The following is a 13,971-nucleotide window of genomic DNA, read 5'->3' on the forward strand; positions in this document are numbered from 1 at the left end:
TGGTGAAACATATTCCTAATGTTCAATGTAACTAGCCTGATGATACCGAGGTGCGATTAATCGAAAAAGCCACAGAAATTACAGGACGCCACTTAAAAGAATGTTCATATATGCATATATAAATAGTTTGGAAACAAGAATACACAGCTCTCAAGTATTGTGTTTTTTTGATACAGAATTCAACATCAATACATTTGACATCATACTCTTGAAGAAGAGGGTAATGAGAAGGAAAAATTAGCAACAAAAAAAAGAATGCCCAGTTGCTGCGTGGTATATGATGATGCAGTGATGGGTAATCAGTCTGGGGAATACATACTCTATCGACAACTCTCTGCTTCCAACTTGGGCACCATTTTTGGCTTTCGAATTCGAATGAATGCCACATGCTTCATCTTTCGCGCTAGAGACGAACAACACACTCTCAAAAACATTATCTCAGGTTTTTTCAAAAGAGTTCCTCTGAGTTGAATTTGTTCCATGCTTCCTGTTTATTGTCATGAGAAAAGAGTTCAAGCCAGTTAATATGGATTTTGTACAATTGTGCGGTTCTTCTAGTCATCCATGAGGAGACGCAGTCTAAGTGGATTTTTTTGGTTCCTTTGGTGGCATCTGAAAGTAGCAGTGATGGATTTAGTTCCAGAAAGATGTTGAATCATACCTTGAGCATGTCGAAAACTTTCTCGGCAATGTATTTCTGCTGGAGATTGGCTCCTTTTTGCTGAACTTTGTCAGGATGTATACAGAGAGTGGCCTTCCTGTAAACTTTCTTGACAGATGCACCGGTAATTAAATCGGTCAACGATACAGGCTGCCAACCGCATTCTGGCCAAAGAACCTGCTCATTCACATAACAACATCAGAAGAGATTGTGGATTCATAACATCAAAGATACAAATAAACATCAGAGGTACAAATAATAAAGAAAACGGACAATAAGACACACATATTGTAATGTTGAAAGCAGAGCACGCAAGTTTCCCTCCTTCCCTGCACCCCAACGTCTTATCTCAACATCCAGGGTCCCACCAATCCTCTGAAATCCAGAATAAGTATGGTGATTAAACAAAAAAACAAGACAGAGAGGATCAAGGATGGTCAATAAACACAAGGGAAAAAAAGGACGGATGGTCATTGTTGAGACAGTTCCTAAGGTAGCACAATATATTTTACACTAATGACTGCAAGAGGGCCCAGACTTAAGTATCTCAACAAAGAAACATGATTTTATAGCAAACTGAAACACGTGGTAATGAAAGTTACATCTTTCTCAGCTTGTTCTCTTTGTACTTGAAGATCACGTTCATTTTTCTCAGCAAGTGCTTTTGCCTGATTGAGAAAAGAATTCATGTTATAAAACATACTGGCAAATCTGGTGTCAATGTCAGATAAAAAAAAACCCATCAAATAAAACTCTAATGATACATACAGCCCGCTCCTGTGTCCTCTGGTGACGTTCCAGCCTGGCACGTCGTCTCTCTTCAGTTTCTCCATCAACATCTTGAAACCCACCAGATTGGGAAGCTGGAGCTTTACAATTCAGGAGGTTTCAGTATGTGACCAAGGTAAAAAGACATGAAAATAAAGTGCGTAGCGACAGAATATTATGGTCACATCATGAACCTCAGAAATTGCACTACCTCCAAATATTGAACTGAGATCATCAACAATGTTTGTTGCTGAAGAGGCCTTTCTCAAGTTCTCTGTAGGGCCAGAAGGCACTCGCGAAGATGGCCTGCTAGATTCAAAAGATCCTCCTTTGTTCCATGAATCCTGGAAAGGATCCTGTAACAAACCCAGAGTTATAGAAGTAGACAAATCACCGGTAAAGGACTTAAAGCGGAACAGAAGTAGATAATCCATCTTACCGGAGGGTTGGTTCTCTGTCTTGGAACACTGCTTGGTCTAGAAACCGAGTTAAAGAAGGAGTCAAGATCATTATTATTCTCTTGCTGCTGCTTAGCTTTAGCTTGAGCAGCTGCCCTTCCACGTGCCTCAGCAGCTGCCCTTTCAACAGCAGCTCGTTCTGCCCTAACCTTTGCTTCCTTTTCCCGCACTTCAGCATTCGCCCTTTCTCTAGCTTCTGCTGCAGCTTTCTCAGCCTTTTCTCTTGCCCCAGCAGCTGCCCTTTCACGTGCTTCAGCATGGGCTCTTTGAACTGCTGCTCTTTCGGCGCGCTCTCGGGCATCAGTAACCTTCCCAACAGCAGCTCTTTGAACTTTCGCATGAGCTTCAGTGGCTGCTCTTTCGCGTGCTTCCCTTGTAGCCCTCTCTACCGCCTGTCTAGCCAACAGTCTTTCCCTTTCTCTTTCAATTCTTTTCTGCTCTCTTTCTCTCTCCTCTCTCTCCCTCGCCTGGGTTTTTTCCATCTCTGCCTCCCTCTCTGCCCTTTCACGGTCCAATCTCACTTGCTTTTCTCTAAGTTCCCTTTCACGAGAATCATAATTTTCCGTGTGATCGCCTTCTCTACTTCTACTTGCCTTCAAACTTTCTTTCTCCCTCCTTTCCTTAGCATGCCTAAACTTTGCTTCTGCTTTATCCATGGCATCCTTCATGGCAGCAGCTGATGCAGCTGCAGTAGAAAAAACATCTGAATCTTCACCAGAGGAAGGATCAGGATATCCATTCGCAGCTGTCTGATTTCTGCCAATAGAAAAATCGTCGAGTTCATCCATTTGAGATGCTGTCGGGCTATTTACAGAAGCTCTTCCTGAGCTAGGAACGTGTGAGTGGTAAGCAGACGTCGGTATAGAAGGCTCATTAACCTTCTTTTTAATAGGACGTGTAGGTCTTGGTGGTGGAGGTCTCGTAGGTGGTGGAGCACTCGTAGGTTGCGTAAAGAGGGGGATCTCAGATACAGTAAGCCACACATCATCAGATGATTCAAAACTTCCATCTGAATTGGTAGGTGGTGGAGTACTCGTATTCTGCGGCTCTACAACATCATCAAATGAAACATTCTTAGAATGGTAAAGCCCAGAACTTTCTACTGGTGACTGGGAGCCACTGATGTTTCCTGGTGGCCTTAAATGACTCTTGCCTCTACTATTCATATCTGGCCCTGATTTTCCAAGACTATCGAGAGGATCAGTATCAACAAATACTCCTCCGTGGACAGATGAATGATCAGTTTTTCTGCTGTTGAATTTACCAATTTCCTCCAATGGATCAGTGAACCCTCCTGTGGAAGGTTCTCTAAGGGTTGATGTAGACTCCTCCAAGACTACAAATGGGTCTTCTTTCACATTAGAAGATGTCTCGGCAGTCCGATACGGAGGTTTCTGGGATTGACTAGTTGTCTCTGAAGTTGTCCTGCGCAGAAAGAGTAGATCATCAATCAATTGGTAAACAAGTTATGCCTATACCAGCAAAGATCAAAATGAAATTTTGCATATAAACGAGTTATGCTTTCAAAGACTTTCTGGGAGTTATCTTCTAGGTTTAAGAGAGTACACATAAGAGACCCTTGTATTGTGTGCAAGCAAACATACCCTTGAGCAGCTCTCAAGACAGGTCTAGGAGAAACAATTTTGAAGAGCAATTAATGGATATAAAGACATTGAGTATAGTTCATGCTACAAAGCTAGATATAAAGGCACTACTATTATGAAAGCATGAAGTCTCTAGTCTAAGCTCTATACCCTTGAGTCATTTCACGCAAGCAAGGTCGCAAATTTGAAGAGCGGGTGACAGGAGCAACCCTAACTAGTAACCACAGATCTAAGAGCAATGACCGGATATAAAGACATTGAATATAGTTCACGCTACAAAGCCAGAAGTAAAGGCTCTCAAGTCAGCTCTAGCTCCTCCATAACCACTGATATAGTTCATGCTACATCACATTTCATTACGTGATGGCTCTAAATTCTACACCCTTAACTTCTTTCACGCAAGCAAGCCCTCAGATTTGAAAACCAATGACAAGATATAAAGAACAATGACCCATTTGTAGTCATATGAAATGAAATTTTGCATATGAATGACCCTAACAGCAGATTAAAGGTTGAAGATTTCTCTTGTAAGTTCTACAAAGTACACATAAGAGAACCTTGTATGCTAGCAAAAAGCTCTTCAGTAAGACCTAATATAGTTCATGCTACATGTCATCATGTAATTGTTATGGCTCTAAGTTCTAGACCCTTGAGTAAACTCTCAAGTCAGTTTTAAGGAGAAACAAATTTGAAGAGCAATGTCATTCAAAATTGGATATGAATGACAAGCAAAAGGTTGAAGCTTTTGAGAGCAATATAAAAAAAACTTGTAGACTTGTAGTATCCAAGTAAACAGCTATCCATAAGCATTATACAGTTCAAGCAAACCAAAATCTAAGCTTCATACCCTTAACTAAAATCACGCTAGCAAGCTTTCAAATTTGAAGAGAACAGCTTCCATAAGCACCAAATGCTACTACATTTCATGCTCTAAGCTCTATACCGTTTATTCATTTCATGCAAGAAAGCTCCCTAGCTAGTAACCATAAACAGAAGAAGAGTGAATGAATTCTTACCGTTTAGCTGGAGGAGAGCTAGTGCGACCAAACCCGGGAATTAAATCATCAAAAATGGAACTACCCTTCTCCTCTCGGTCACTCTCTTTCTTCCCCAAATTGTTTCCCATGAGATCATCGAAAGGAGAACTGTTCTGTTTCCTGTGCTTCGTAGGAGAAGATGAGATAGAAGAGAAAACATTCTCAAACCTAGCTGACTGAGAAGAAGTGGAAGGGATTTTGAGCTCAGGAATAGACTCAAACACATCCTCATCATCATACACAGGCTTATCATAAACCGGCATAGACGACGCTGATTTGGATTTGGGTTCCTTGAACATAACATCATAGTCAAAAGCAGGAGCAGATGGAGAACGAGAATCACCAGAAGATCCATACTTTGGTGGTGGTCCGCTAAACACATCTCTGAAGAGAAGATCATCACCATCTCGACCAAGATCGTCAAACACCGGCAAAGAATCCGACTTTTTACCAGCGGCAGAGGCGAAGCTATAAGAAGAAGCGAAAGTGTTGAAATCAGCGGCAGAAGAGTTTGATTGAGAAGCCATGGGCGCAGATTTGCCTTGAGGTTTCAATCCGAAGTCTCTCGCTAACAATCCTGTGAAATCATCCATTGGATTCCTTTAAATTCTCTAGCTCCGAATTCGAAAAGCTTTAGATTTTGCCCACTAGAAATGAAGAAGAGGTTATCTTCAGATCTGAGTCGCCATTAACGAATCGGATCAAAGCATTTGATTTTTTAAAAAGCTCTTTTTTCTTCGTTTTCCGACTTGTTTATGGTTTCTTCTCCGACTCGTACATGTTTCCCAGTCTTCATAATTTCTTCATTATTGCTAAATGGGTCCTAAAGTTTCAGAAATAACAAATTTGGTCTCCAAAATCTTAAAAAAATAAAAAAAGTAATTCCTTAGAGTTGATCCTCAATATATATAAACTTATAATTATATTAATTACCAAAATACAATTATATGTTTAACATTTTCTATAGCAATGAAACTCTTAGAATTATCAAAATATGTAGAAAATATTTGTCAATGTACAATTTTGTTTTTTTTGTGAATAAATTTTGGTATTTTACATTGGTTCAAAACCAAAATGAATAAATCCAAAACTCTAGCCAAAGTATCACCGAATTTATAAGACTTGGGGGACCCAAATTGAAAACTCTGAAACTTTAGGACCCATTTAGCAAAAACGAAGAAATTATGAAGACACCCAGTCGGAGAAGAAACCAGAGACAAGTTGGGAAAACGAAGAAAGAAAAAAAGAGAGCTTTTTTAAAAATCAAATGCTTTGATCCGATTCGTTAATGGCGACTCAGATCTGAAGATAATCTCTTCTTCATTTCTGGTGGGCAAAATCTAAAGCTTTTCGAATTCGGAGCTAGAGAATTTAAAGGAATCCAATGGATGATTTCACAGGATTGTTAGCGAGAGACTTCGGATTGAAACCTCAGGGAAAATCAGCTCCCATGGCGTCTCAATCGAACTCTTCTGCCGCTGATTTCAACACTTTCGCTTCTTCTTATAGCTTCGCCACCGCCGCCGGTAAAAAGTCCGATTCTTTGCCGGTGTTTGACGATCCTGGTCGAGATGGTGATGATCTTCTCTTCAAAGATGTGTTTAGTGGACCACCACCACCAAAGTACGGATCTTCTTCTGGTGATTCACGTTCTCCATCTGCTCCTGCTTTTGACTATGATGCTATGTTCAAGGAACCCAAATCCAAATCAGCGTCGTCTATGCCGGTTTATGACAAGCCTGTGTATGATGATGAGGATGTGTTTGAGTCTATTCCTGAGCTCAAAATCCCTTCCACTTCTTCTCAGTCAGCTAGGTTTGAGAATGTTTTCTCTTCTATCTCATCTTCTCCTACGAAGCACAGGAAACAGAACAGTTCTCCTTTCGATGATCTCATGGGAAACAATTTGGGGAAGAAAGGGGCAGATAGTGACCGAGAGGAGAAGGGTAGTTCCATTTTTGATGATTTGATTCCTGGGTTTGGTCGCACTAGCTCTCCTCCATCTAAGCGGTAATATTCATTCACTAGTTGCTTTTTCTTTATCTGTGGTTACTAGTTAGGGTCACTCACTGCCATTTAAATTTGAGAGCTTGCTTGCGTGAAATGACTCTTTGAATTGTAGAGCTTAGAGTATGAAATGTAGCATTTAGTACTTATGGAGAACTGTTTCCTTGTATGTAGAGCTGTTTGATTCCCTGGTTTCGATATGTTATTTACTATGTACCTTCATCTGTGGTTACTGGTTAGGGTCATTGCTCTTCAAATTTTAGAGCTTGCTTGCGTGGCATGAGTCATGGCTCTTCAAACGTACATAATGATGAAGTTGATATTAGTGATTATGGAGCTTGGTTGGTCACAGAGCTTGGATATTGGTTCTTTTATGAATACTCTCTAAAACTTGAGTGAGAAATCTGGAAAAAAAAACTTTAGAAACTTCAAGATTCATGTCATTCATATGCACAATCTCATTTTTGATCTGTGGCTACGGTCATTGCCTTAATAATTAGTTTCTCCTAGACCTGTGGTTACTAGTTAGGGTTGCTCCTGTCACCTTCTCTCTTTAAATTTGAGAGCTTGCTTGTGTGAAATGACTCAAAGGGTATAGAGCTTAGAGACATCATGCTTTCATAATTGTAGTGCCTTTATCTCTGGCTTTGTAGCATGCACTCTATTCAGTGTCTTTATATCCTGACATTGCTCTTCAAATTTGTTTCCCCAGACCTGTCTTAAGAGCTTGCTCAAGGGTATAAAGCTTAGAGCCATCACGCCTTACATAATCATAATGCAATGTAGCATGAACTATATTTATTAGTGCTTCAATTTGCTTGCATACTATACAGATTTCTCTTATGCGTAGTTTTCTAACTTAATTTCATTTTGATTTTTGTTGGTATAGGCATAACTTGTTTACCAATTGATTGATACTCTACTCTTTTTGTGCAGGACAACTTCAGAGACAACAAATCAATCCGAGAAAGCTCCATATCGAACTGCCGAGACATCTTCCAATGTGGAAGAAGACCCGTTTGTAGTCTTGGAGGAGTCTGAATCAACCCCTAGAGAACCCTCCCGTACTGATCCATTGGACGATATTGGTAAATTCAACAGCAGAAAAACTGATCATTCATCTGTCCACGGAGGAGTATTTGTTGATATTGACCCTCTTGATAATCTAGGAAAACCAGGGCCGGATATGAATAGTAAAGGGAAGAGTCATTTAAGACCACCAGGAAACATCAGTGGCTCCCAGTCACCACCAGTAGAAAGCCCTGGGAGTTACCATTCTAAGAAAGTTTCATTTGAAGATTTTTTAGAGCCACATAATATGAGTACTCCACCACCTACCAATTCAAATGGAAGTTTCGAGTCGTCTGATGATGTGTGGCTTACTGTATCCGAGATCCCCCTCTTTACGCAACCTACGAGTGCTCCGCCACCTACGAGACCTCCACCACCAAGACCTACACGTCCTATTAAAAAGAAGGTTAATGAGCCTTCTATACCGACGTCTGCTTACCACTCACACGTTCCTAGCTCAGGAAGAGCTTCTGTAAATAGCCCGACAGCATCTCAAATGGATGAACTCGACGATTTTTCTATTGGCAGAAATCAGACCGCTGCGAATGGATATCCTGATCCTTCCTCTGGTGAAGATTCAGATGTTTTTTCTACTGCCGCTGCATCAGCTGCTGCCATGAAGGATGCCATGGATAAAGCAGAAGCAAAGTTTAGGCATGCTAAGGAAAGGAGAGAGAAAGAAAATTTGAAAGCAAGTAGAAGTAGAGAAGGAGATCACACAGAAAATTATGATTCTCGTGAAAGGGAACTTAGAGAAAAGCAAGTGAGATTGGACCGTGAGAGGGCAGAGAGGGAGGCAGAGATGGAAAAAGCCCAGGAGAGGGAGAAAGAGGAGAGAGAAAGAGAGCAGAAAAGAATTGAAAGAGAAAGGGAAAGATTGGTGGCTAGACAGGCGGTAGAGAGGGCTACAAGGGAAGCACGCGAAAGAGCAGCCACGGAAGCTCATGCGAAAGTTCAAAGAGCTGCTGTTGGAAAGGCTACCGATGCCCGAGAGCGCGCCGAAAGAGCAGCAGTTCAAAGAGCGCATGCTGAAGCACGTGAAAGGGCAGCTGCAGGGGCAAGAGATAAGGCGGCGAAAGCTGCGGCAGAAGCTAGAGAAAAGGCTGAGAAAGCTGCAGCAGAAGCTAAAGAAAGGGCGAATGCTGAAGCGCGGGAGAAGGAAACAAGGGTTAGGGCTGAACGAGCTGCTGTGGAAAGGGCAGCTGCTGAGGCACGTGGAAGGGCAGCTGCCCAAGCTAAAGCTAAGCAGCAGCAAGAAAATACCAATGATCTTGACTCCTTCTTTAGCTCAATTTCTAGACCAAACAGTGCTCCACGACAGAGAACCAACCCTCTGGTGAGATGGGATTATCTACTTCTGTTCTGCTTTAAGTCATTTACAGGTGATTTGACTCCTTCTATAACTCTGTTGTGTGTCAGGATCCTTTCCAGGATTCATGGAACAAAGGAGGATCTTTCGAATCTAGCAGGGAATCTTTGCGAGTGCCTCCTGGCCAACCAGAGAACTTGAGAAAGACCTCTTCAGTAACAAACATTGTTGATGATCTCAGTTCAATTTTTGGAGGTAGTGCAATTTCTGAGGTTCATCCATAATATTCTGTCGCTGTGCACTTTATTTTTATGTCTTTTAACTTGCTCACCTACTGAAACCCCCTGTGTTGTAAAGCTTCAGCTTCCCAATCTGGTGGGTTTCAAGATGTTGATGGAGAAACTGAAGAGAGACGACGTGCCAGACTGGAACGCCACCAGAGGACACAGGAGCGGGCTGTATGTATCATTAGAGTTGTTAAATCTTTTTCTTTGATGGTTTTTGTATCTGACAATGACATGATTTGCCGGTATGTTTTATAACATGAATTCTTTTTTCCATCAGGCAAAAGCACTTGCTGAGAAAAATGAACGTGATCTTCAAGTACAAAGAGAACAAGTTGAGAAAGATGTAAGTTTCCTTACCACGTGATTCAGCTTGAAACTTTTACATGTGGTTTCTCCTTTTCCTTCCTCTGTTGTGCACATCTCAGACCATGTTGCTTTGTTCAGAGACTTTGGTCTGGGGCCTTTTGCAGCCTTTAGAATAAGAAATTGCGCCACCTTTCGATACTGTCTCATTGTTTTTTTCCTTTTGTTTATACACCATACTTAATCCTGGAGTGTAGAGGATCTGTAATTTTTTTGTTCAATCATCATGCTTATCCTGGATTTCAGAGGATTGGGGTGACTCTGGATGTTGAGATAAAACGTTGGGGTGCGGGGAAGGAGGGAAACCTGCGAGCTCTGCTTTCGACATTACAATATGTAAGTCGTATTGTCTGTTTTCCTTATTATTTGCACCTCTTAAGTTCATGTGTACCTTTGATGTTATGAGTCCATAATCTCTTCTGATGTTGTAAATGAGCAGGTTCTTTGGCCAGAATGTGGTTGGCAACCTGTTTCATTGACTGATTTAATTACGGCTGCGTCTGTCAAGAAAGTTTACAGGAAGGCCACTCTATGTATACACCCTGATAAAGTTCAGCAAAAAGGAGCCAATCTCCAGCAGAAATACATTGCCGAGAAAGTTTTTGACATGCTCAAGGTAAGTGAATTCACCATTTTTCTGGAAATAAATCCATCACTGCTACTTCAGCTGCCACCGACAAAACACCTTGCATTTTACGAATAACTGCACAATTGTATAAATCCACATTTGCTGGCTTAATCTCCTTTGTCATGACAATAAACAGGAAGCATGGAACAAGTTTAACTCAGAAGAACTCTTCTGAGGAAATCATGGGGCTATGTTTTGAGATGTGTTTTTCGTGTGCCGCCCAAAAGATGATACATTTGGCATTCATTAAATAGCCAAAGATGATGCCCAAGTTGGAGGCAGATAGTTGTGGATAGAGTATGTATTCCCAGGATTGATTACCCATCACTGCATCATTATAGGCAGGCATCGCAGCAATTGGGCATTCTTTTTTTGTCATTATCCTTCTCGAGTCTTGTCCTTAAAGAGTACGATGTCAAAATGTAGTGATGGTTATTTTTGTATCAAAAACACAATACTTGAGAGCTGTGTATTGTTGTTTCCAAACTATTTATATATGCATATATGAATATTCTTTTTAGTGGCATGGATTGTTTAGGCTTTTGGCAACAACAGTGATGGAGGCAATAGTGTTAAGGTTACTTTTTATGGGTTAAAAAATAGCCTACGACAAATATTCAATGTAACCAAATTGATCCAGTCTGGTTCGAGAAATTTCAACTAAGTTTGAGTGCGTCTCACATTGAAGGCTTTTGATATTCAACAAAAGTTCTCACAAACGCCATTGGTAACTGACAAGAACAATGAGACCAAGCTTGTTTAGACTTTTAACAAAAGTTGTAGAAACCGAATATAACAATTATAGGTCAGGACCATCGTCACTAAAATCGTCATCATCTTTGATGTTCACATCAGCATCTTCTCCAAACTGAATACAGACGTCGATTTGCGACAGAACATATTGAATGCTGCCCATACAAAGCAATGTTGATGTTAACTTCGTATTGGATAAAGTTAGAGAACGAACTGTGAGGAAATAGCTTTACCTCTTTTCTTTCCTCAAGTTAATGGGTATGAAATTCACCATCCCATACTCTCCCACCTAATAATCATAACACAAAAAATGCAATCATGAAACCGAACTACTTGTTTTTATAATCCATTACAATCATATACCATACCATCTCAATCAAGGCTTTGTTTAGTTTTGCATATTGAGGACCCATCCTTTTGTTTAACTCTGCTAGCAATGTGCGAGGCTCCGGATTCAAGTAACTAAAGCCACGTCAAACACAAAGCAATTTAATAAATACCGAAACTGCAACGGAGAAAAACAAAGGGAAAAATAGGAATCCATACTCATCAATGTTGCTTTTGTCCTGCAAGAGGTCCATTTTTGAGAGGATGTTGACATGTGGTAATTCAAGCTGGATCATTGCAGCGAGAGATGACATGCAACCACTGATAAACTTGGTTACATCTGTGATGAACTGATCCAAACAAAAATTCATCTTTAGTTAGGCAAAATGGTTCACTACAATAAGGAGTAAGTAGTGGAAGGGAGATAGAACTTATATAATACCTGTGAATCAAGCAGATAAACAACACAGACGTTGAAGTTCTTCTGCTTCAAATGCTCCACAAAGTTCTTGAGCACAGGAACATGTGTAAACAGCTCTATCTGGCCTATTAACAGAATAAAATTCACAGAATTTAAACATAGTTGGGATGCTTCATATTGGTATGCCAACATTAAATAGCTTTGTAGAAACCACACACTTTATCAAACACATAGATCAGAGATAAACTCATTGATCATGTATGTACCTGGACAATCAAAGATAAGGTAATCGTCATCCCTGTAGTTCTCCAATTCTTCATCCACCCAATCATGTAAGCTATCCTCAAGATACCTATGGATTAAAAGTTAAGGCTAATCCAAAACATATCATGTACCGATTCTATTTTTACACACAAAGTTAACAACTTTTCAAGACCTGATTTTACAAAGCTAGTAACATTCTCAAGTTGCCAATGTAACCAAAACAAAGGATACTCCATGCAATACATAAGGGCACCATTAGGACCAAGCTTTAGATCCTCCATCACATCTTCCAAAGAAATAAGTTCTCTGATATCTGCATTCAACGATGTCAAAAAAGTGAGAAGCACTCAAAACTCCCCCCAAAGGTAATTGAACAAGAAGAAACTTCTTCACTCACCCATAGCCACAGGATAGTTGAAGATCTCCGCAGCAGGATCAAGGTTAACAACATGCATTGTTCGACCGATAGTTTCACAATGTTCATACAAAGACGAGCAATAAGTTGACTGATAGATCCAAAACACACAAAAAAACACAGTTAGTCAAATCTCACTGATGAAACTAGTTAACAGAAATTAACTTAACATAGACTATAGCATAACCTTTCCACTGCCTGCTGGACCAATAACTAGCTGGGCGTAACCCATTGTAGCAAGCAAGCAGAACCTCTCCACAAAAGCTCTTGAAATTAACAAATACAGTGAAAGATTCTAAAAGACGCAAAGATTGCAACAGTTATATAAGCAATACACCAGACACCTAAACCAAACAACACTCTCAAAATGTCGCAGGGACCCATAAACCAGAAGCAAGAAGCAATAGACACATTTCAGTACCTGAAAGGCAAAAAAGATCAAAACTTTAACACTCACATACATGATTTAGCTAGGGTTTTAAAGACCCACATAAACCCATGAAATAGATAACCTAAAAAAGACGAAATTTGGGAGAGAAATTGAAGAAATTAGAAGCAGCCGACAAAAATTTCACAAGGTTGAAACGAAACCCAGAAGGAATAAATAATCAGAAGCATCAATGGAGAAGAAAATCGGAATCAGAGAAATGATTATTGACTTTCACCTTTGACGCGTCTTCGTTTTTCTTTGCTCTCAAAACCTAAAGCTCAAGCAAAAGAAGAAGAGAGGAAATTTCAAGAGCTTCAGTTTTTTGGTTTGTTGCGTTTTATTAAAGACCTTTTTTAGGGTTCTTTATGGTTTTTCATTCATTACTTTTTTAATAGTGGTCGTAATATATAAATCAAAAAGACTTTTTTACTTAATTATTTTTTAATTCTTTGAAACAGCTAAACGATTTGACCATGCAAAAGAACTAGTCTCCACCAACGTGTCTCACGTGGATCAAAAACAATGGGTTTTATGCAAAAAAAAAAAAAAAAAAAAACACATTCAAAATCGATATTTTTACAATTTTAGTTTTTAGATTTAAAAAATAGAAAATAATTTGATTGAATCTAAAATAATATGTAATATATCTAATTTTAGTTTGCAACTTTACAGTAAACGTTTTCACGATCACATATATTTGTGTTTAAATATTTTAAAGATATAGTTGAATTCATCATCTCGAGAGATTCCATTTGATATATTATTTATCAAAATTTTAACATTTGACGATAATGAAAAAAATTGAATTGCGTATTATTTTATATTTTATAGGTTTATTTTGCATTTCTGACATAAATAAAATTGTAAAAATAGACGACTTCGAAGTTTGAGCTTGAGATCACTAAAAGAAGTTAATGAGGTATGTTGTTTGAAATAAATTTGGGGACTTGTCTCCCACAAAAACTCCTTATGGATTAAATAGATCAAGGCACACCTACTCAAAAGAGTCACTATTTGGTAAATAAAAGAAAATACTACTTTGGGCTCTTAGATGTGGAAGAAATTACTCAAATACAAAGGAGTGGCCAAACAATTTTGCAAAGTTGAGGTAAACAACTGGAAAAAAGTTTCATTCTGGTATGATAACTGGTTTACAATGGGCTGTTTG

General features: G+C 39.5%; 3 protein-coding genes across 14 annotated transcripts, besides 1 other annotated feature; 1 reads left to right on the forward strand and 2 right to left on the reverse strand.

Moving 5' to 3' along the window:
- Positions 1 to 42: 42 nt before the first annotated feature.
- AT4G12770 (Chaperone DnaJ-domain superfamily protein) lies at positions 43 to 5,339 on the reverse strand. Of its 2 annotated transcripts, none has more exons than NM_117346.4 (8): positions 4,508 to 5,300; positions 1,869 to 3,312; positions 1,641 to 1,785; positions 1,430 to 1,530; positions 1,264 to 1,329; positions 947 to 1,036; positions 662 to 838; positions 43 to 487 (listed from the first exon to the last, which is right to left on the reverse strand). In NM_117346.4, exons 1-8 carry the CDS (start codon positions 5,119 to 5,121, stop codon positions 449 to 451), a joined length of 2,676 nt encoding a protein of 891 aa, NP_193013.2. In that variant the 5' UTR covers positions 5,122 to 5,300; the 3' UTR covers positions 43 to 448. The 2 variants fall into 2 exon arrangements, with proteins under 2 accessions (NP_193013.2, NP_001190708.1); NM_001203779.2 differs by having other exon boundaries at positions 144 to 487; positions 1,430 to 1,524; positions 4,508 to 5,339.
- Positions 5,340 to 5,655: 316 nt separating this feature from the next.
- Positions 5,656 to 10,780, forward strand: AT4G12780 (Chaperone DnaJ-domain superfamily protein). Of its 6 annotated transcripts, NM_001203780.1 has the most exons (10): positions 5,760 to 6,538; positions 7,472 to 7,623; positions 7,705 to 8,942; positions 9,026 to 9,170; positions 9,273 to 9,373; positions 9,480 to 9,545; positions 9,680 to 9,730; positions 9,812 to 9,901; positions 10,005 to 10,181; positions 10,330 to 10,718. In NM_001203780.1, the coding sequence occupies exons 1-10, from the start codon at positions 5,913 to 5,915 to the stop codon at positions 10,366 to 10,368; spliced, it is 2,685 nt and encodes an 894-aa protein (NP_001190709.1). In that variant the 5' UTR covers positions 5,760 to 5,912; the 3' UTR covers positions 10,369 to 10,718. The 6 variants fall into 6 exon arrangements, with proteins under 6 accessions (NP_001329205.1, NP_193014.5, NP_001329207.1 ...); NM_001340803.1 differs by lacking the exon at positions 9,680 to 9,730 and having other exon boundaries at positions 5,656 to 6,538; positions 10,330 to 10,772; NM_117347.7 differs by lacking the exon at positions 9,680 to 9,730 and having other exon boundaries at positions 5,720 to 6,538; positions 7,472 to 8,942; positions 10,330 to 10,780.
- AT4G12790 (P-loop containing nucleoside triphosphate hydrolases superfamily protein) lies at positions 10,756 to 13,291 on the reverse strand. 6 transcript variants are annotated; one of them, NM_001084909.2, is made up of 10 exons: positions 13,039 to 13,167; positions 12,561 to 12,639; positions 12,356 to 12,464; positions 12,190 to 12,271; positions 11,961 to 12,046; positions 11,716 to 11,819; positions 11,493 to 11,623; positions 11,315 to 11,408; positions 11,180 to 11,235; positions 10,756 to 11,101 (listed from the first exon to the last, which is right to left on the reverse strand). In NM_001084909.2, the coding sequence occupies exons 2-10, from the start codon at positions 12,603 to 12,605 to the stop codon at positions 10,993 to 10,995; spliced, it is 816 nt and encodes a 271-aa protein (NP_001078378.1). In that variant the 5' UTR covers positions 12,606 to 12,639; positions 13,039 to 13,167; the 3' UTR covers positions 10,756 to 10,992. The 6 variants fall into 6 exon arrangements, with proteins under 6 accessions (NP_001078378.1, NP_001328223.1, NP_849369.1 ...); NM_001340807.1 differs by having other exon boundaries at positions 12,561 to 12,794; positions 12,886 to 13,167; NM_179038.3 differs by having other exon boundaries at positions 10,760 to 11,101; positions 12,561 to 12,668; positions 13,039 to 13,291.
- Positions 12,647 to 12,757: a sequence feature (AT4G12790.uORF1).
- Positions 13,292 to 13,971: the final 680 nt, after the last annotated feature.

Source organism: Arabidopsis thaliana, chromosome 4 (genome assembly GCF_000001735.4).
Source record: "Arabidopsis thaliana chromosome 4, partial sequence".
NCBI lineage: Eukaryota > Viridiplantae > Streptophyta > Magnoliopsida > Brassicales > Brassicaceae > Arabidopsis > Arabidopsis thaliana.

Excerpts from the sequence above, each read along its gene's own strand:
- AT4G12790 (NM_001084909.2), bottom strand. The coding sequence starts at position 12,605 with ATGGGTTACGCCCAGCTAGTTATTGGTCCAGCAGGCAGTGGAAAG. Across the intron at positions 12,047-12,189 it reads GCCCTTATGTATTGCATGGA|GTATCTTGAGGATAGCTTAC; the intron begins GTATCCTTTGTT and ends TTTAATCCATAG. Across the intron at positions 11,236-11,314 it reads ACAAAGCCTTGATTGAGATG|GTGGGAGAGTATGGGATGGT; the intron begins GTATGGTATATG and ends TATGATTATTAG.
- AT4G12770 (NM_117346.4), bottom strand. The coding sequence starts at position 5,121 with ATGGATGATTTCACAGGATTGTTAGCGAGAGACTTCGGATTGAAACCT. Across the intron at positions 1,531-1,640 it reads TCTCAGTTCAATATTTGGAG|CTCCAGCTTCCCAATCTGGT; the intron begins GTAGTGCAATTT and ends TGAATTGTAAAG. Across the intron at positions 839-946 it reads TGCTTTCAACATTACAATAT|GTTCTTTGGCCAGAATGCGG; the intron begins GTGTGTCTTATT and ends GTGAATGAGCAG.
- AT4G12780 (NM_117347.7), top strand. The coding sequence starts at position 5,913 with ATGGATGATTTCACAGGATTGTTAGCGAGAGACTTCGGATTGAAACCT. Across the intron at positions 9,171-9,272 it reads TCTCAGTTCAATTTTTGGAG|CTTCAGCTTCCCAATCTGGT; the intron begins GTAGTGCAATTT and ends TGTGTTGTAAAG. Across the intron at positions 10,182-10,329 it reads AAGTTTTTGACATGCTCAAG|GAAGCATGGAACAAGTTTAA; the intron begins GTAAGTGAATTC and ends GACAATAAACAG.